The sequence below is a fragment of the Blennius ocellaris genome (assembly GCF_963422515.1).
Source record: "Blennius ocellaris genome assembly, chromosome: 4".
Taxonomy (NCBI): domain Eukaryota; kingdom Metazoa; phylum Chordata; class Actinopteri; order Blenniiformes; family Blenniidae; genus Blennius; species Blennius ocellaris.
In genome coordinates this window covers 5177426-5199303 of record NC_137653.1, presented here as the reverse complement: position 1 = coordinate 5199303, position 21878 = coordinate 5177426, and the positions used below count along the sequence as shown (strand labels likewise).

At 43.4% G+C, this 21878-nt stretch overlaps 2 protein-coding genes across 2 annotated transcripts in view; both read right to left on the bottom strand.

Moving 5' to 3' along the window:
• The window catches only part of chd5 (chromodomain helicase DNA binding protein 5), a 40379-nt gene extending 23987 nt beyond the window's left edge, over positions 1-16392 (bottom strand). Inside the window, exons 1-7 of the mRNA XM_080494736.1 lie at positions 15700-16392; positions 7460-7611; positions 2354-2572; positions 1493-1611; positions 632-873; positions 391-503; positions 54-180 (exon numbers count right to left, since the gene is read on the bottom strand). Of these exons, the coding sequence (XP_080350862.1) occupies positions 54-180; positions 391-503; positions 632-873; positions 1493-1611; positions 2354-2572; positions 7460-7611; positions 15700-15766 (1039 nt within the window). The 5' untranslated portion in view covers positions 15767-16392. The remainder of the gene's footprint in view (positions 1-53; positions 181-390; positions 504-631; positions 874-1492; positions 1612-2353; positions 2573-7459; positions 7612-15699) is intronic.
• A 948-nt stretch (positions 16393-17340) lies between these two features.
• Positions 17341-21254, bottom strand: rpl22 (ribosomal protein L22). Its single transcript, XM_080495756.1, has 4 exons — positions 21208-21254; positions 20705-20815; positions 19470-19594; positions 17341-17525 (listed from the first exon to the last, which is right to left on the bottom strand). The coding sequence occupies exons 1-4, from the start codon at positions 21217-21219 to the stop codon at positions 17384-17386; spliced, it is 390 nt and encodes a 129-aa protein (XP_080351882.1). The 5' UTR covers positions 21220-21254; the 3' UTR covers positions 17341-17383.
• Positions 21255-21878: the final 624 nt, after the last annotated feature.

Genomic DNA, 21878 nt, shown 5'->3' with positions numbered 1-21878 from the left:
GGGGGGGGGGGGGTTGCACCGCAGAGCACGGCAGCAGCAGACAATAAACATACTTTTCCTTTTTTTCCGCCCACGTCGGGCCTTCTTCTTGGTGGCGGCCCCCGAGGTATCAGAAAGCACAGAGGCACTGTGGATGCTGATGTCATCAAAGTCTGACTCCTCCAGGAAGTCCTCCTCACTCTGGAAAGGCAAACACACCAAGTGAAGAGCTTGGAGCAACACCGAGAATTAAAATAAAGCAGCTCTCGCGGTAAGTAAACACTGTGGTCACTTTGATGTCACTGGGAACAAAAAAAACAAGAACAAAAAAAGAAAAAAACAAATGGAGTTGAAGAGCTGAGAGGATGAAGGTGCTGGAGGGAACTAAATCTGCGAAACAACGAGATGTACCGAGGACGCTTTCTTTTTCTTCCCGCTCTGGCCCGACTTTGATTTGGTCTTTTTCGGCTTGGGCTTCTTCTTCACTTCCTTCACAGTCTTGCTCCGCTTTCTTACTCCTGGTCCTGAGGTGCACACACACACACACACACAGACATCAGATGTGTTAACGGTGTCATCCATGCTATCGTTTTCCTTTTTTTTTATTTTATTAAAAAATCTGTTCCTTGTTAAGAGTTCGCCAGGCCCTTACCCTTTCCCTCTTTGGTTTTGGCTTTTTTGATCGGCCCCAGCGGAGAACTCAGCTGGCCGCTGCTGACGGGCGCGGGCTGTGCCACTGTGACCGTCTCCACGGCGGCGGCCACGGCGGCGGCCACGGCGGTGGCAGATGCGCCTTTGAACGGGTTGTTGGCACTGAACTCTCGCCACTTGGCCCCTAACACTGTCATCATCTTTGACATGGGAATCTTCGGGTTCTTCTTGGCAATGAGGGGCCTGAGTGAAACCAGGGGGGGGGGGGGGGGGGACGAGACAACGGCGACAAGCAGATTTATTATGTCACACTTCATTCCCGTCGATATCATTTTCTACTTCGCTCAGCACTGGAGGGGAGCCGGGCCTTGATTTTGCTGACACGCCACTGCCCCCTTTAGTTTTGTTCTCCCTGCTTTGCTGTGTGTATGTCATGTTTGTGATTTGTCAGGCAACAGCTTGAGGTTTGGCACACTGGCCTGTGAAAGATAGTGGGTCAGAGCACCGAGTCCCAGAGCCTCCCGGCTGTCACTGGCATCCAGTAAGCAGCTGACTACACACAGGGGGCACTGCAGGAGCTCATGCTCCACTTTGTACGGAGCAGAGGCTTAGCTGAGCCAGACAGCCCCAGGTGAGACAGACTCTTTATACCAACAGCCGAGCTTTCTAGCTCAAACAAAAAGAGCAGTGTTTGCTCGTCACGCCACACTCTCGACGTCTCGCTGTGGAGTTTAGCTGGAAGACTCTCAGCGAGGGACTCCCGACAATCCGGAGAAACCGAGACGGAACAAGGCCGGGGTTTTTTTTTTGTTTTTTTTTTTCAAACAGGGAAAATGAACCAGACACTAAATCAGATGCTTGCCTGAGGAACTGGCTGAAAGCCTTGTAGTTGGTGATGGTTTTGTAGTCGTCCTCGGTGAAGCCATACGTGACGTCCTCAAGACCCCACTCCTGCATCAGCTGGCTGGATGACTTGGGTTCCTCAGTTCACATGGGCGGAAGAGGAAATACACACACACACACACACACACACACACACACACACACACACACACACACACACACACACACACACACACACACACACAGAAAAAACAACAGTTATAAATTAAAATGACATATGTTTTACGTGCAAAGTATATCTTTACGTCAATGAATTGCTTCATAATACCCTCAAAAATCAAATTGTTCTGTTATTCGTTGAACGTTCCCAGTGACGGTCAAGACTGAACTTAGAAATCAATGTCGTGTCGTCTAATCCCACTCCTCAACGTCAGCTGGTGATAATCCCTTGTAATGTGAGTTGACAACCAATTGACAGTGTGGAAGAAGACCCGCAAAGTTTGTTTATGAAATACAGGTATGCAAGTCCAGGTATGCCGAATATGCGAGGCATTCGCAAATGAAAGGGCAACGCCATTAAAACTTGTATAATTTGACCCTACATTGTGAAGCTGTAGCTCAGATAATTTCATATCTGTGCTTGAAAAAACAATTAGGTCTGTTGAAAAAAATAGGACGTTACTAAAGTGAGGAACTTTGTTTTTAATATTATTGGGCATAAAATCAGAATAATATTGATTTCTACACCCTCATTAGCTTGTTTTTTTGGGGGGGTATACACATGTGGGTCAGACCTTCCGAATGAATGAATGAACATGTATATAGATATAGATAGAGAGACATAGATATAGATATATATTTAACATGAACCATAACTCACTTTCATGTTACCATCATCATCGTCATCGTCATCGTCATCTTCATCTCTCTTCTTCTTCCTGGGCTTTTTCTCTTTCTTCTCCTTGGGTTTCTTTTTCTTCTTTTTGGTGGGACCAAAGGTGCTGTTCTCGCTCTCCGAGCCGAACTCTGGACGTTCCCGTTCTTCCTCCACCTCTGAGGCCTCCTCCAAGTCGCTGTCCACTCGCGCCGGGATTCCCCCCTGGGACATTTGGCGAGAAACGAAAAATGTCACACAGAGTCGCACACGGATCAACCCGCTCAGTGTCTCGGCTTCCCGCGATTTAAAGATGACTGTGACTTGTAGCGTCACAAGTTACAACCATATTTTTACTGAATGAAAACTTCACTCGAGACGTGTCTCTTTGATGTTGAGTCGAGCTCCTGCCAAAATGCTATTTTTATAAATGTAAGCAAGTAGAAGCTGGCTTTGAATCTCGCTTCAGCTCCCTACCTCTGAGCGTGACTGACTGAAGCCAGCATCAAAGCCAGATTCCTGGGTCACAACTAGATTCCAGGTCTGAATTTTACACACAAACACACAAACACACAAACACACACACACACACACACACACACACACACACCACAAAAGCGAGTAAAACCATCTATCTTCTGAGACCCAATTCCTTATCAAGTGATAAAAGGGGAAATCATTAAAATATGAAACTTGATAGGGCAAATAAGCATTAATTTTGCCAGGGTGAGAGATTAAAAGCACCCACGGAGGCCACCCACACTTAAAACATATGCTGTCCGTGTGCTATAAAGCACTTTGGATGAAAGCTTCCACGAGATGGCATTTGCATAAATTAAATTACATCATCCCAAAGTGTCACTGCATTGCTAATATGATAATTCCTCTGCCTTGCCTCTGATGGGGAGTCAAGTCAGATGCATGCTCACCTTTTGAACGTGCTTTGACAATAAATGAAAGCCAAGAGACAGAATACCTCGAGCAGCTGATCTGTGGACCGAGTTGCATCCTGCCTGTTTAATATGAGACATCTGGAAGGCTGTATGGAATTAACAGTTAACAGGTGTTGTTTGTGTGATCAGGAGTGTTGCATATGAGCAAATTCACTGGCGGCTGCTCACGATGGCATGCATGTGTGAGCAAGAGAAGAGGAAAGGCTCTCTCTTTCTCTCTCTCCCTCTCTCTCTATGCACCTCTCACCTAATTACTTGTACTCGTGCTTTTAGGTGTTTGCAAGTGTGCTTATAAATTCAAATTTGTTTTGTGCATACATTTCTCAATGGGTGTCTTTATCTCACTGATGGAAACACCCATTGTTTTTGTGTTATATACGTGCGTGTGTGTGTATATATTCCAAACATCTCCTTTCCCCAAGCACACAGCGTTCCATGTGTTCTCCCGTGTTTTCTGTGTGTCACTTACCTGTGAGTGAACATGTGTGTGCACGTGCGGTGAAGTAAAATTAGTGCACAGCAGCTTTGTGCTCTGCTCGCTGCCTGTTGCTCGGCAGGCCTGTGCAGCTCCATGGAGAGACTTGCAGGCGTTTTGCTCTGTAGCGCAGTGGAAAGGCTCACGTTGCCGCAGCGCCCGCCAACCCTACCAGCAGCCTGGCTGTGTTGCCATGGTGACCAAATTTGAGCAGTGTCTGGCTCTCTCTCTCTCTCTCTCTCTCTTACTCTCTTAGTTTTCCCTCTCTCTCTTTCTCATAGTCCCCCCTCCTCCTCCTCCTCCTCCTCCTCCTCTTCCTCCTCTCACTTTTCTCTCCTTCACATCTCATAGCTTCCCCCCTCCCTCCCTCCTCCACCCCATTATTTTCTCTCTCACTCTATCTCTTAACTTCTCTCCCTTTCTTTCTCTCGCTCACTCTCACACGCACACACAAACACACACGTACACACATCCATGCACACTCTATCACAGTGGCAGCCAATGGAACGGCGCCATCCAATCAGATGCGTTTGCATAACGAGCTTGTTATGCAGAGGCCTGTGGTTGCAGAGCCGGTGCTCCAGCACCGTCTAGACAAATCTCGTTTATGCATAAGAAGAAGGGGGGAGAGGGAGAGAGAGAGAGAGAGAGAGAGAGAGAGAGAGAGAGAGAGAGAGAGAGAGAGAGAGAGAGAGAGTAAATTGAAGATTGAGGATGGGTGATGGGGGATGGGGGATGGGTAGAGGAGATGGAGATGGAGGAGAGAAAGAAAGCGGAGAAGCACAACCTCCATTGAGAGCAACTGCACGAGACAAGGTGGAAGTGTGCAACAACCTTCTTGGTGGCCCAGAGTTCATGTGAAATACACGTCACCGAAGAAAAGAGGACACAACTACTCCAGTAACAAAGAGGGTGTCTCTACTTTCAGAGGGAAGAAAATCGGATAAGTACTGATAACGTAATCAAATTAGATGCTTCTCCATAATGGCTCTGCCTTAGGGAGATTGCAGCGGATGCCACAGAAAATATCTAATGAGCGAAGAAGTGGATATTCAATAAAATCTAGTTCAACAAGAAGAAGAAAAAAAATACGGCTGTAAAAACACTTTATGATCCCAAAACAATGGCCTTTTCTTTGTTTTTTTTTTCCCCCAGAATTCAGCAACGGCTCTTTGTTGACTCACAATCCCAGAGAGGATATTGAAGTTATAAAAACAAGGCTGTGGCTCATCTCAACCTGACTGTATTTCAGCGAAATGTTAAAGCTGAGAGCGGCTCTGTCAAAGCTTCATGGGTTTTTTTTTTCCATCTTTTTTTTTTTTTTTTTTATTGTAGCCAAACTGGAGCTTCTTCTTCGACCAATGAAATTAAGTGTTTTCAATAAACTCTGGTGAGTGTAGACCCAAAAGGGTCATTCCCTTTGTATGATTATACTTTCTTTGTGGAATTGCAGATGAGAGCGCAGTAATACAGCATATCTCACTCTGTCTACCGTTCCCATCGCAGCCGGGACTTCAGACTGGGATGTGCCAGAGACACCGTCTGACCCCAATTGACTTTTGGCGACCAGCCTCTGGGGAAAGATTGGAGGTGAATTACAGCAAAAGTGGCTCCTCAGTGGGTGGTAAGGAGGGAAGGAGGGAAGGAAGGGATGAAGGAAAGCGGGAAGGAGGCAATAAAAGCGGCCGCATCCACAGCCACAAGTCACAGTGAGGTGATGCGTGCGAGAGGCGAGAGGGAAAGGGAAGGAAAAAGGATAATACAGAGCTGAGCCTGCGTGTGAGGCGGCGGAGAGAAAGACGAGTGTCAGAGGGAGTCCCCCCCTCATTAGCTCACTGAGACCCTGAGCTCAGTGTTTACCGCGAGCAGCCAAAGGGCCGGGTGGCAACCCGGGCCAGCCAAGCTCCTCGCAGCACTGCTGGCATCTCCATCCAGCCGAGGGAAACATCCTGGCCATGTCACTGACACGACAGGAGTCTTTGCCAACACAGGCATGGAAAGCTCAGGGAATACAGTGAATTCCTGTAATTAGTGACTTAAAAAAATAAATAAATCATTAAATAAAGAGATAAATAAATAAGAAAATACACCTTCCAGCCTGGGCTGCACATTTTTCAGCAAAAAGGAGCGTTTTTAGACACGCAAAAAGAAGCGTTTCTAAGACACCTCCTGAAGCCATTTATTATATATGAGGCTGCGATTGGGTTTGTAAAGTTTGACTGAATGATAACAAACTCTGGAGCAGCTGCGGTGTCGGGGCAGGTCATTTGTGGAAATGCGAACATTGCCATCCAGGCGATGCTGTACAACGAATGAGCGGACCGAGACCCTTTGAGGAGGGAGTCTTGATGTGCTTCCAAACCCGCTCCGCCACAGTTCAACCAAAGTTTAAACGCAGTGCAGCCCAAAGAAGTCTAAATAGACCAAACGGAGGATGTGACAGACCTCAGAGCTGCAGCCTTCTAACAGTGTATCTTTGATGGGTAGTACAACAGAGAAACTCCGAACACTTTTTTTTTTTTCCATCTTTACAGATTTTATAAAATACTGTGAACTATCATCTGGTTAAAAATACCACCATGATAATAATCCCATGATATGCACCCCTGCACATAGCACTGTGTGGTAGCCTTAAGAATGAGGGGAATGTTCTGTCTATACTTTTTAAGCCAACATATCATGTGAACACAACCAGACGGCCAGATGAGCATGGCTTTTTTGACTCACAATATAGCAGAGAATGCACGACACATAAAAAGTGACAGTAACAGAAATGCAAATTAGAGCTTGATATCCAGCTCTCCTTTGTAGAGATTTTAACCTCCGTTTGTTCAGGGTTTTATGTTTCTACTCTAAATTCAAATGGTCAATCATAGAAACAAATGCAAGTGTATGTCAATGGTGGGTAATGTTAACCAGTCGATGCATTCATCAGTTAATTAGTAAAATCTCACAATTTTAAGAAATGTATGAGAAATAATTTTGATTGCCTGTCCAAGATCATTTGATTTCTAATCATCTATTATTGTAGTCGGTGGACAAACTTCTCCAGTGGCTTGTAAGAAAGTGACAAAACTGACCACTACTAATGGATTTAACTTGCATTTCGTGACTCAACGGCTAAAAACTAGACCTGGAATTATTCAGTAATTCCAATTGAATAAAAAAAAAAAATAACACCTTTTATGACAACTAATAAATGGTTATGAACTCATTTTATGTCCTCTTTAACTTCGTTCCAATTGTTTCCACTGTCTTTCAAAAGCTAACGCTCAAAGCCAATCCGGTTGGGAGACGCCCGGCTGTCAAAACCACTCCGTCATCACGCTGACTCCTGCTGCTAAGCTTGGCACCGACACTGCGCCTCTGACCTGCAGTCAATGCCGTCGGCAGCGGCACCGCGGGCTCAAATCTACAGTCGAAGCTGGCACTCGGAGTCCCCAGCGCACACTGGCAGCACCGGTGACACGGCTGCCAGCCTCCCCTGAGCCCGTGACAGTCCACTGCCTCTCACTTAGATTACAGCAGCCGTCCAGCAGCCAAAACACACCTTTGATCCAATTGCACAACCATCAAAAGAGCGACAGTTTGCGAAATAGAGAACTCGGCTTGAGCCAAAACCGCCTGCCAAGTTGTTGTGTCTGAGGTTCTGACAGATGGGGCAACATGTGAATCACACCTTACCTCTTTTTTCCTTTTCTTGACTTTGGGCATTTTCCCCTCTTTCATCTTTTTGGGCTTCTTCTTCTTCTGTTGTTTGAGGGAGTCGTCGTCAGAAAAGAAACTGTCCAGGGGCGTGAGGGGAACGGTGTTGCGCTCACCTTCGTCATCCTCATCTAGACACACAAAAGCAAAACTTTTTTACTCGCTGAGTGACACAATGTCGTAGACTTTACAAAGAAAACCAAAATAAAATAAGACGGCATGTTGGTTTTTTTCCCCCAGCAGAAATACAATGCCACTATTCTCTTTCCTTTGGATCAGTGTGTACAGCGGGTTGTCTCTCGAAAGGATTGTTGCAGGTTTGATTCCCATTTGCTCATTAAGTCAAAGTCTCCTTGAACAAGCCACTGAACCCCAAATTGCTCCCAGTGGACGGACTGTGCGTCTTGCACGGCAGCTGCTTCCATTAGAGTGTGAGTGAATGGGTGAATGTGATCAACATTGTAAGGCGCTTTGGGGGCTTTTAAATCAGAGGAAAATTGCTATATAAGTGAGCTCCGTTTTCCATTTCCTCAATATGAATTCTCAGAATAAATATACTCTCTTACTGATAAATTATCATAACTCGAACAATGTACTGTTAATTTGATGAGATACATTGAGCAATGACAACATAACCTAGTGTTTAACCACCCATTCGTTTTCAACATCGCTTTGTCAAACTCACAGGAGGGTTGGAGTCAATCCCAGCTGACTCTGGACAAAAGACAGAGTACAGCCTGGATGAATCGCTAGTCCATCACAGAAGCAACACTGCAAAAGCCACACTGTTATCCACATCGATGGTCAGTCTAAAAACGGAGTCACTTAATACGCATCTCTGGACTGTAGGAGGAAACCAGAGGAAACCCATACGCATGCCAGGGAGAATATGCAACCTTCACAAAGGTCCTGAAACTTTAAGGCAGGTCCTACATTACTGTGTGGAGTTGGAGCTAATCTTTGGACAAAAAAAAAACAAAAAAAAACAATCCATAGCTGTAACACAAGGAATGTGGGCACAAAAGTAAAAATGCAAACTCCACAAAGACAAATACAGTGTACAATCAGTAGGCCTCATCTGAAAATAATGATGATCAATTCTGATTTATTTATTTTTTAGACCAACAGGAGTACTTGTAAAATTAAAAAATCAGCCTCTTAATCACACATCATTGAGTGTGGATCAACTTTACCCATCAAAACACAAATAAACGGCGCGCCTGCCCCGCTGCTAAATGGGAACTCCCCGAAGGACCACTGAGGTATACCGAGCATATCTTCCGCCTTTAATGCTTGCGGGGACTAAAGCGACCTGCTGCTGGTTGTCAGCTGTACTGTCTCAAAGCTGCTGTGTACAAACGTGTTGACTGCTGAGCACAGCAGACTTCACTGATGCCACAGTGGGTCACAGAGGAGCAAGTGAGGGAAGGAGACAGTCCCAGACAATACATCACTATAAAGAGACACGCAGAGAAATGCACACAGGATGCGACCGCCCCGCCAAGGCCTATGCGATCGCTTATCCCTCTCCGCATGTCCGGATGTCTTTTCTGTCACTTCCAGTCTGTCTGTCGGCGCCGCTTTCATTCTCGCCGCGTCTCACGCAGACAGACCGGAGGGCATGAAATATGCAACGCATGTATCAGAGTCAATCAGCCAACACTAGCCCTGCAGTGTACCACTCCCCTGGGTAGCCGGAGTGAGAGATCGGGGGAGGAGGGATTCCTGTGTAGCAGACGCACAAACCTCAGCGACCGCTTAGCCTCTATTTAGCAAAGCCGGCGTGGCGCGCCACGCACATGCACGCGCGCACGTTTTGTTTCGGGGACACTGGACCGACGTTCACTCATTTTCTGGAGACAGTTGTTTCGAAAACCAGTCAGCAACTTATTCAGATTTGTATAAGAGTTCGCTTACTTCTTTAAGGGCACCCCCTGTACCAGTTACTACAGATATATGAGAGTAGTTTACTTTCACACTACTTTTACTTGCCATGCTTAAGTTGTGATAAAACAGAAGTGGTGTCAGGTTGTGTAGGTAAATCTACCTAATTGGAGGAAGATGCTCTATAATCTGGACGTTCTGGATGATATATGACCAACATGCATCTGGCGCGAAACACATTGTGTTGTTAAAGTATGCTGTTAAAGCACCATAAGTACTGTGGATACCTCACTCTAATGCTAATGTCACGGTCGACCGTTATGAATGACAAAAATCACTAACAAGCACTAACAAGTAGTTGCAATTGGGTTTTTCCTTTGGTGCAATACTTCAGAGCACCTCGCTCTTAACACTGTCATAAATTTGACCACAACTCATCTTCACTGTAACCTTCACCCTAATCTGAACCTGAACCCACACACACTTTAGCTTTAATCAGTTTTTATGTCAGCCTCATTGCGTTTCCTCCAGCCACCACCTAAAACATCCTTTCTACAGCACTCGTTCAGTATCATGCGTATTTAATTTGATCAACGTTTCCTCAACAAAAGTGATGAGAGAAACTTAAAAAGATAATAATCACTGCAACATTTATTCGATATTTTCCTTCCAATCGCTGTGTGCTCATTCCTTCTCTGCCTCTCAACCACGGACTCATGCGTTTCTCTTCATATCTCCTTTTTCTAAAAATAAAGCCCGGAGTTTATGTATTCAGCATCTCAAACAGGGAGCTCTTTTATGTCTCAGATGTACGTTCGCCGCCTGCCAGGCAAGTCATGATGGCAACAGAGCAAGCCGTACGTCTCTCTCTCTCAGATGCAGATGCAGACGGCTTTGGGTTATACAAAGTACACAGTACATCTTTCTGTGCTGGCCTTCCTTTTTTCTTCCGTGAGAGCTGGGCTGACCACACATCACTGATTAGACACAACACACGATGCCCAACGGTGTGTCCTCCGCTTGGCTTCCTGTACAATAAATCAATCAGACCTGACAGTGGTGATGCAGGTTCACCGATGTCATCTTTAAATGATTTGATCTAAGGCATCTAATTCACTTTGAGGTGACTACACTGTTCTCTGTAGCTGCGCTGGCGTGGAGGTAATGTTTTTTTTTGGGGGGGGGTTGGTTGTTTAACCGTTTGATGCCGTGTGTATCTATCCACATACAGAAATGTGCAGTTTGACAGACACGGTTGATCCCCAGAGGATTAATACAATGATGATCATTTAAGTTTTGCTTTCAACGCCCTTTCGCGTGAGCTTTGTAGTTTTGAACAAGCATTTTTCAAAAAGCTCCCCCGAATCATAGGAACACAGACATAACACCTTTACGATAAATAACTACGCTTAATCGTATACGCCTCAGGAACGTCATTTGATAAATATGAATGATAAGAGCAATAAAGGAATCAAATCTGTCAAAATAAGAAATAAGCATCTCATCCATATCTCAGTAGATAAACTGTCCTGTTGTAAGATCGCTCAGGTTTTTCTTTGCTTCAAACTAAATATCAAACTGGAAAAGTACTTGAGGTTTATGTCAGGATGGGCCATCATTTCCTTCTACTTAATGCTCCTGTCAGCAAAACTGAATACTGAATTGCATTCATTACAAATCATGCATTTGTTCAAGCTCCAAAATAAAGGAGAATAAAGGAGAGCTATACAAGCTCGACAGTGGACCCGGAAAATGACAAAAACTGAGGACTGCTGCTTGATTACTCGGCATGTACTTCATCTATTTTTTTTTTATATCTGCCGCCAGTCTACTTAAGCGTTTGACAGACAAGTGACCATATCTGGTATATTGTGCAATTTTTTATCTTGTCTTTGAAAGTAACAAGGGAAAACTGAGGGAGATACTAGAAAACAGGGAACATTTGTAAGAGAGATAGGGAGTATTCAGCTCTATTCATTATAATGGACATCACAAAGCATTTAATTTTTCGCTATCAAACGCTTTCAAGGACTGTTAATACAAAACATGCACTTAACATATCAAACTACTGCAAGTGACAGTATCTGCAAGTTGCTACTTATGTCTTATGTAGTTTTTTGTAAAACATGTATTTGGTCAGTTCTACACAAATTTGGAAGAGATCTGATTGTCTTTCTTGACTTCTGATTTATATATATTTCAAAGACAATTCAGGGTCAAAACTTTCAATTTACGCATGCTTTCGTGTGTCCCATAAATGATTAAACATGGTGCTTTTCAAAAATGTAATCTAAATACCAGGATGAGATCTGCATAAGATTTGTTTTACATTTGTTTGTTTTTTTAAAACAACACAATTTACAGTCATCAACATTTTCTTTGTATGACATTATGATAAATCATGATCATATGATGTGCATCTGTACTACTGTACATCGGTCATTGGTCAGCATATTTGCACTGTGACTGTGAGACTGCTATTCTTTTTTTAAAATCTAAAAAGATCAAGGCACGATCTCCTGGTGAAAGGACAGCATTAAAGTTCACGGTGGGAAGAAAAAATTAAAAAAAAGCCTGCATTTTAACACCTGCATTCCCTCCTAATCTGAGCGCTGCACCCAGTAAATGACCTGTGAAGTCCCGCGGCAGGGAAGGCCGTCAGGGGAGAGAGATTTTTTTTCTGCTTGGTGAGTGGACCAGGCAGTGCCGGTGTTTGAAGTGGGGAGGGGGGGGGGGGGGGGGGTGTGGGGGGGGGGGGCACATTGCTCAGTCACATGACACATGGAGGCCTGGCACCAGATTCTGTGTGAAAAGCGGCCGGAGCGTCACTTGGCAAACAAGCTCTCAGTGCAATGAGGACGGATGGCACAGACACTGTCCTGACCTTCCTGCAAGGGCTTGGCCACTGGACTGAGCCATTAGAGGGGAGATTCATGAGCGACTCCCAAGTGAGGAAGCTTGGAGTTTACAGGAAAGCACATTAGTTCTTTCTCTGTTGGCCCCTGTGTGGAAACACCCACTTAATGTTGCCCAGCACTGCTTTCCACAAAGCAGGAAAGACAGGGGCCAAAGGGTTTTCTTTCTTCATTGATTAGGTACTTATAGCTCAGGCTTCAAATGCTTTCTGACAAAGACAATCACACTCACTATTATTAGAAAGTGCAACCATCAGGGTGATGGAAGGACAAAGTTTAAATAGCATCGTTAACGTCGTACCTATTCTAATATCGTAATGGATCCGCAGACCTTTAGCCGACTCTGTTATCCTGCTCATCAGAAAATGCACATTTAATAAGAGTATTTCTCTTTTCTTTTCTTTTTTTTTTTAATGCTTGGCTACGTGCACGCGCAGCAGGAACAAATTGTGTCAACTTTCACAGTGATCCAAAAATAGACCCCTTTCCAATTGGGGATAACATTTGTAGGCACACAAAAGCCCATGATAATCTTTCAATTTTAGAGAAGAACAAAGCAATTAAAACATAAAACACAATGGAGCAACCCGCGACACTGTAAGCACCCGGAGTGAGACAAAGGGACTTAGAACACGCCATGTGCCACAACAATATGAAAAAAATAGGCTGTGATGGGTGATGGGTGATGGGGACTGCCACCCCCTAAAGATGTGCTCATATTGGCCTATCCTTTGCATTCCCATCTCAAGGAAGCCCTTTGTTGTCAGGAAAAGTCTGACCTGGATTTTTGACCTTGTCTGTCACTTTCGTGCCAGCTGAAGAGGTCATAAACTGTCTGAAAAAAAAAACTGCTTCCTGCATCAGCAGCATAGCAATGGAACAAAGGTGTGCTATGATGTATGAGCATAGTGCCGTAAAGCATTGCTGTTAATTTTCCAAAAGCCGGAAAATATCACAATTGCATCAGCGTGGATGGAAACAATTTCAAACGACACACGAAACTACTCAAGAATGCTCCAACTGGATTACCACTTTTTTTTCTCACATGCCATAATCAGTTGCACCTTTAACCAAGCACCGGGTTATTGGGGACACACATCAGTGATTGTGTTTTCCCGCAGGCCATGGCTGGCAGTCACAGATGATGCTTCGACTCCCCTCTGTCCCTCCCCTTCCTCCTCTCTTCTCTCTGTCTGTGTTTTCTCTTTCCCCGCTGCACACTTTTAACACTGAAGCTCGCAGGTATTGATCTGGCATATCAAAGAACACTGTGCACGCATGAGAGAGAGAGCGAGAGAGAGAGAAATTTACTCGTATGCCAGGGATGATTAAAAATAAGGCTGACGTCACGATACTGAAGCCATAAGATGGCAGATGATTTGTTGTCGTGCTGCCATCTATACATCGCCCCGTTTCTTCTATACAGTAGCCTAGATACGAACTAATAAGGTCACTGTGAAGTGAGTAATGCTGGAGTTATTGTACGGCGTTCTAATGATGCCATGGAATCTCGCAGTTCTGTGACCCATCAATCTTCTATACAGCTTTATCCCACTCGGGGGGAGCAAAGGGAGCAAATCCCTGCTGACTTGAGGTGAAAGGTTTGGCACACCCCAGACAGGTCCCTCGCTGGGCAAGCAGAGAGGCAGATAGCTGAATCAGCAAATGGATTCGAAAGGAGAAAACGCCAACACACACGGGAAGAACATGTAAGCTGCACTCACAAAAGCAACCCCAAAGGTGCAAAATGAACACAGATTGCACTTTCTCAGTCGTGACAATTGCTCGTGACATTTCTGGACAAATAAGTTACAACACAAAACTATTGTCTCGGTAAAGGTTTTTTTTTTTTCTGTTGTTTTTTTCGTTTCTTCTTTTGTCAGCCTCTAAACGTCACCTCATCTCAAACCACGCAAGTTGTCATAAAACATGTATTCAATCTTATGTATCCACGCAACACAGCATCATAGAGCAACATTTCTAATAAGAGAAAGAAGCCACTCGAAAGGAATTTATTACACGACCTTCATTTCACACTCTATTTTATAACCAGAAAACTTTCCACATTGTGATGCGAAAGGGAAGCAGACGGCCAAGCAGCATTTTTCTTTTTTTTTAAGTCTTGCCCTTGACATCAAACCATCTGATGCTCAAAGCAAGCTGCAAGAGTGGGGACATTTGTTGGTTTTTTTTAATCACTGAATCCATTGACTCTACTGGACAAACTGGTGCCCACTTAATTCTGCACAGTGGAATCCCGAGAACAGGCTTCAACACCTCAGAGCCTGATACTTGGACTGGGTGGAATAAATTCCTCACAGCTTAGGACCTGGATTGATTGAGGCCAATGAAAAATGTTGATGACACCTGCTCCAAAGAACAAAGAACATTACAGTGTGTGGTTTAATGAAATGTCACAACAGGCTTGGCAGCTATGGCCACTGGGATTTCCCCAACTGGTGGGGTGCCTCAAGACTGAAACCTGACGATACAAACTCGTGGGCCAAAAGAAAGCACAATGGCTACGGTTTGACTCTGTTATTGCTCATCTTTTAAGAGGTCTAAGTATTTATTACAGTCTGCCCTACAGACGCATGTCAAGAATGTGGGTTTGAGTTAGATCCAGTTATTGCACGAGCAGAATCTGGAGAGATGCTGGTGACCTAACCAGTCATCAGTGCGCAAAAAAAAAAAAAAAAAAAAAAAGGAGCCCACTTGGTAAGCACTGTTTACTGAAGCCCACACGTGGCTTTCACACCTCTGCGGCCAAGCAATGCCAGAAGAAGAAGAAGAAGAAAAAAAAAAAAACAAAGTTGGAGCAGAGCCTCATAATCATGAGTGGTTAAAAAAAGCAAACAGCAGCACGACTGCTGTCACTCGTTTCTACTTCAAATCATGTGCACACAAGCAATGAAAAAGACGAATGTCAGCACCGCACGCGCAGGATTAAACTGTTTAAAATCTATACATTTTTTTTTATATAAAAAAAGGATCCCGGAACAAAACTTGTTTTTTTTAAAAAGAAAAAGAAAATCCGAACACATTCACTTGCACACGCATGCAGCCTGTCAGAGAGGAGGAGAGAGGGGGGAAAAAAACAGCCGAGAGAAACCATGCAGCAGGCTTTTTCATCGTGCACCGAAAACCAGGCGCAATGTGAGGACAGCGAATCCAAAAAGCCTGTTCCCATCTTAAAGACACTAGGTCGTGCAAAAAAAAAAAAAAAAACATAATAGCATGACTCTGCTTATTGCACCCCACCCCTCCTCCTCCTCCTCCTCCTCTTCCTCTGTGGTCTCAGAAACGCAGGACAAGCCCTTTTCCCCGCATTCAAGGCGTAGCAGCGCAAAAAAAAATAAAAAAATAAAAAAATAATAATAACGTGAAGGACACCCCGCCTCCACCCCCCCTTTCCCTCACCTGGCATATCGTCTTCAAAATCCATGTCGTCCTGTCCCTCGTCTTCATTACTCAGCGACCCCGGCATCTTTATCTCATAGCCCCCAAACCCCTTTTAGGCTGGGAATACAGAAAGTTAACCCTCCAGACGCCGCAGCCCAGTCTCTTTCTTCACCCAAAAAGAAATGTATTCGTCGCTCTGTGGGATTTTTTTTTTTTTTTCTTTTTAGAAATTTTTTTTGTAATTTTTTTTTTTTTTTTTTAAATAGGTGGTGGAGGGGGGGTGGGCTTTGTCCCCGGGAGTAAAAAATAAAAATAAAAAATAAATATTAATTAATTAATTAAAAAAATATTTATAATTTTTTTTCCTCCCCCCCTGATCTCTATCCAGGTCTTCCAGTCTGAAAAATAAGAAAGACAAAAATGGAACACACATGCCCAGATTGTGACGTCTGGTCTGTTGCCATGGCGATGCATCCCATAATTTCACCCCACAACTAGTTAGTCATACTCTCCTAGTTACCACTTCAACTAGTAGTGTGCGGAACGCACAGCGCGCGGCGGTGGCGGCGGCGGCGGCGGCGTGGCCATGTGCCGCTGATAGGCGGATGCAGTCCCGCGCCTGTCGCCTGCCCATTTCCTTTTGGAAGTCCGGAGAATAGAGACAGAAACTTCTTCTTCTGCTGCTGCTGCTTCTGCCGCCGCTGCTGCCGCCCGATCATACAGCTGCTGCACTGTGTGCACTCGCTGCCTCTCCTCCAAATATAAAGCCCGCCTGCAGGGAGAGAAGCAGCACAGATCTCCGCTTGCAGGAAAAGGCTTTTTAACACAATTAACAGCGCGTCTCGACTGAACCTCAAGACAAAGCTGTGTGAAAAAGGGTGGTTTGATCCGAGTATATATATATATATAAATATGTTGCAAAAAAAGGCAAGTGTGATGAGAGCAGTGCTGAGTGTCCGTGGTCCAAACTGTTGGGGTTCCCACAGCTGTAACCCGGGACGCCCAGCAGAGATCACCAGAGCTCCACCTCGGGCCTCCAAGTCAAAATATACAAAGTCAAAAAACTGGAAATGATCCAACTGCATGTCTTTTTCCTTTACATTTCACATGATCCACTTGAAGCTTCTTAGTTTGCAATTTAATTCACTATTTTCACACAATGAAAATATCCCGCGAGGCTCAACTGTTGTGTAAAGCCTAAAATTAATGGTACAAGAATATTCCCACTTAAGACTTGCATGTCTACTTTTTGCAGGTGTCCCCTGTGTGCCCACGTCTTTTCTCTGGATAGTCAAGATTGCTCTTCTGAACATAATGTGGAATGATGGAGCCGTTGACAGCTTCGCCTCACTATCAAAGCACCACTGGTTTTTTTTTGGTGCACCATTTTCACGTTCTCCTCAGTTGAAATACATATTTGTAAAACAAATTAGTGACTCCAAATTACCTGTGGTTTTTCCCGATTGACTCGTGATCAAAAAATTTTTTCCCACTTAAAAAATTAAAGTCACATCAAGTGTGCGCAAAATCCAAATACGGAGTTCATTTGATCATCACAATCTGTCAGAACCTGAGCAGCTGTTGGAGTGACGAGTACAAAAAAACCAAAATGAAATTAAGTAATTCAAAAGAAAGAAATACCAACGGGAAACAACATAGTTCTGTTTTCTCTTTTAGCATTTTATTAAGAGTGATGTCAGGTTTAATCCTCCTCCTCCTCCTCCTCATCCTGATTGATCTGGAAGTAGCGCAGCTCGTAGCTCTCCTTGGTGTTGGCTACCACCCGCAGCCAGTCCCTCAGGTTGTTCTTTTTAAGATACTTCTTGGTGAGATATTTCAGGTACCTGCAAAAAAAAAAAAAAACACAAACAGAAAGAAGTTTGTCATTTCTTAGCATCCAACAATCACACTGTTTACCCAATGAATTGTTTAATGCAATAAACAGGACAAACGTTTTCCACCGTGTGTTATTTTCGTCACATTATCCACCAAGTGAAAACACACAAGTAACGGCCCTCTGAGGACAGACGTCGCTTAAAGGGTTAACTCCAGCACACCCCGTGACTTCCTCCCCTCCTAATATCCAGAGATTCATTAAAGACTGGCAGAGCTTCAGTCACCCTCTGCTGGTGGCGTTTAATTCAAGGACTGTGGGAAATCCATCAGGAAATCGTGGCAGGGGGTACTTTTCATTTCTCCAAGAGGATAATAATGTACAGATGATAGTACAAAAAATACTTGAATTTTTTTTCCCATTCCAACATTTTTTCCCCCTTGCCCTTCTTTCCCACTGGAATTTATACTTTGAATAAAGTTTACTGTCACAGTTACATGCGACTGCTCAGCCAGCGACAATAAATGTGTTTAAAGTTAATCCTGTAATCAACTTAAACCGGCCGCTAAATGCACCTTTCACATCTGACTTTTGTTGCGAAACTGGAGCATTTAAATACAATTCAACGCAAGGAACGTGTTGCCCTTTTTTTCTTTCTACAGAAATAAACACATAAAATAATGTAGATTAAATTAAAAATCTCACCTTTCAGGACACCTGTATAGACACTAAAAGAACCATAACTGAGCCGTAATATTTCAAGATCGTTTGATAGGCCGTCAAAAGCTCATAAAATCTCTTCTTAACAGGAGATTTGAGGGGTGTCTCGCCACGTCTGACACTTTCCCATAACCGCTGAATGAACTTTCACACGCTTCATTCGGTGACTGCCAACCTGTCTTTGACAGGATTTAAAGTTGTCTCGATGGGTCTTTTTTATTGCACTCCTGATAAAACTATTTTTTATTATTATCAATAAAACGTATTATAAAATAAAGTTATTATTAAAACTACGCGTCAGTGTTTGGGATGTGCTCACGGCATTACGGCTAAAATGTTGCTGTAGAAGCGGCACAATGCATTTCAAGGTCAGCGTTCCTGTCACTCTGTAGAGAAACTCCGAGGGCAATCGCCTCAAGTTGTTCCGTCTGAAATATTGTTATTGGCAAATAAACGCGTACAAATATATCAGCTGATAACAGGGCTTCAAATGGTGTCCAACCACAAACCTTTAAGAGTCACACACCAAGTGGACCAGCATGACGATTCATACTATTATATATTCAGGTGGATTATTGATTGATTCCGGCAAAAGTGAGAACAAAGAGTCGGCCGGATGCCTCGTCTTTGGTCCATTAAATCATTTGTAAGTGACAAATAACTTTTGTATTTCAGAAGTCATTAACGTGGGACATACTTCCGAGAACGTCACAATCAAAGGGACAATTGGCATAATTTTCATCTCCAGCCAAGTTTCATTTTACTGGCAATAGAAAATCTTTTCCTTTAATATTTGGTAGCAAACCGTCTGGTTGTTAAGAATCTCCTATATGTTTGCATGCAACAATAAAACATAAGACGGTGCTTTGTTACATGAAAATGATCCCCGGGTAAAAACACCACGAATACACGAAGGACTTCACTTATGTTCAGGGATGTATTATGAACACAAAAAAAAATTAATCTACTTTGGTAAGACACAAACATTTTCATGATGATTTTCTTATCCACATATTATGGTAATGAAGAGGGAAAAGACCAGATTCTGAAAAATGTGTTTACTATTATAACTTAAAAATTTCAAAAATTAAAAAGACAACAGGAGCTGGTCAAAGCCCCGGGACCTCAATCATACCTTCAAGTGGACACTTTGATATATTTGCATCTCATGTACATGTCATTGGATTGTAGATATATGCAACGGGAGCCTGGGAATAAAGTAGCACGTGTGTACCTCTTGGAAAAGGGAACTTCGGAGTTCACTGAAATTTTACTCTTGCTCCTCTCGATGGACACCACGCCACCGCCGAGGTTTCCAGCTTTACCATTCACCTTGATGCGCTCCTGCAGGAACTGCTCCTATATGTGCAGAGGACACAGCAGGTCAGACATATCAACGGCTGGATTATCAACTCAACTGTGTAAAAATAAAAAAATGGTGAGAACTGATAAGATGTTCGCAGCTTCAAACTAAAACTGACAGTTTGGACTTTTAAAATGTTTTTTGAGGGATGCACAAATTTATAATTTTTTGCAAATGATCAAATGCTACGACTCCGTTGGCCAATGGCAGCTGCCTCTACTATGATGATCTGTGTTCCTTTAATTGCAGAAGATGCAGAATTCAACTTGTGGTTACTTAATCTACTGGTATCATCATACTGCACTAACAGATGTGAAGAGACACAAATACAAATCTTTTAAGGTTTGGATATTGCAGCCGGGGTACATACTCGTGAGTACACAAGGGTTTGCTCTGTATTAAAGAAATCAAGAGAATATGTCATTTATTTTTTTCTCTCTAATGGTTAAACACTACTAAAATTCTTCCATACCAATGAAAATCTGTCTCTCAAATCGGTTAGATATGTGTAAAGCTGGTTTCATCCCAGATAGACACTTCCCAGATCCTGGGATTTTTTTCCTATCCTTTCCCCAGCTGTGATTTCAAATACATGTTGAGCTACTTTTCCAAAGTACTTTTATGTCTAAAAACCCATTTCTACTCATCCAAGGTCACTGAAATTTAGCATATTAAGCTATTATAACAAGACATCGAAATGGAAAGCATCTATCTGGGATGAATCCCTAAGGCTTCTTTTTTAGTGGTGTCATCCCTCTACTTGTTACGCTCCAATATTAGTCATGTACTTGGGTCTTATCAGTCCCAAATGACATTGCAACGGCTGTGCTCAATGCAAGATTTACGACAGTTATCCAGTGAACCGGTATTCAGTCAGAATCAATCTAAAAACTTGTTTATTTCAGCTAATAATGTTGTGCATCACTTGTTAGTGGAATAAAATATTTGATTTAAAAGTGATCAACATTGATAGGACTGGGATCAATTCAGTATTTTACACTCAAATCTCTAATAGAATTGTATTCCCCTTTGGGTTTTAATAGTGTCTCTCATCCATTCGACACGCATTTGCAGACAAGCTGAGACTTGTGAACTGATCCACTCACAAAGTTGGCAGCGTCCATGATGCCATCCTCAACAGGGTGAGTGCAGTCCAGGGTAAACTTCAGGAGCTGCTTCTTCTTCTTTCCACCAGGTTTTCTCACCATCTGCTTTTTCTGGAACACAAGGCCGACAGATCAGTCGAACACGCACCAAGTGCCACATGTGCACGGTTAAACACCAAAAAGGACGCCCAATCGTTGTTTACGAAATGTTTCTAAACCCGATCGTGTGGTACATGTCCTCACAACGCCTTATTTTGTGTCTTGATTTAACAAAAAACGATCACGAGGCGCCGCTAGCGCTCATCCCGACATGCTAACGTTAGCATCGAACGTTAGCCCAACGTGGTATTTATCGGAAACGCCGAACAAAAGACACACAGCTGCAGTAAAAGGCTACGGGGTGGCATATTTTCGTTCACAAACAATTCAGACGCCCGTGGATGCAGAAGATAGCAAGGAAAATGTGGTCCGTGTGCACTTTTTTGGGTGTTTTTTCTACTCACAAGCGGAGCCATGGCTGACAGATTCAGCAAAAGGAAGGAAGCACGGCTGCGCAGGCGCTATAACACCCCGCCGAGCGATCGAACACATCGAGCGCTCTGTGATCGATTCTACAGTCTGTCCTGCTGTGACAATGCAGCTTCAGTCTTATACCATCCAGGTGCGAACTAACTACACACTGCTTTCTTTATCTCTTACTTTTGATGTCAGGCACAGTTGAATTGTTGATAAGCATAAACTCTTTGTCTCATATTACGACCATGGCGTTTGCATTTTCTCAATGTGCATAACATTGTTTTCTCCCACCGTCTAAAAACATGCTTATTTAGATGGAAAAGGTAACTTCAGGGCATCATGCAGTGGATCCTGAACTAAATAACAATTGATATCTAGATTTGACGCAGTTTTTAGGTGTTAAAGTTGCACAGGTATGCCTTCATTGAAGTTTTGGTCGAAAAATAGCCTGCAATGGGGTCAACCTTAGTTCAGTTTTAGTTTAACATAATCTTAAGTGGGCCAGGTAAAGTAGTGGCATTATAGCATTTAACTTTTAACTTTAAATGGTTTCTTTGTTGTGGGGCCGAATATATGTTTCAAAAAAGTGTGTGTTTTTTGCATAGTGGTTCAAAATTAGAACCCAAAAGTACTCCAACCTCAATATAAAGCTAATTTT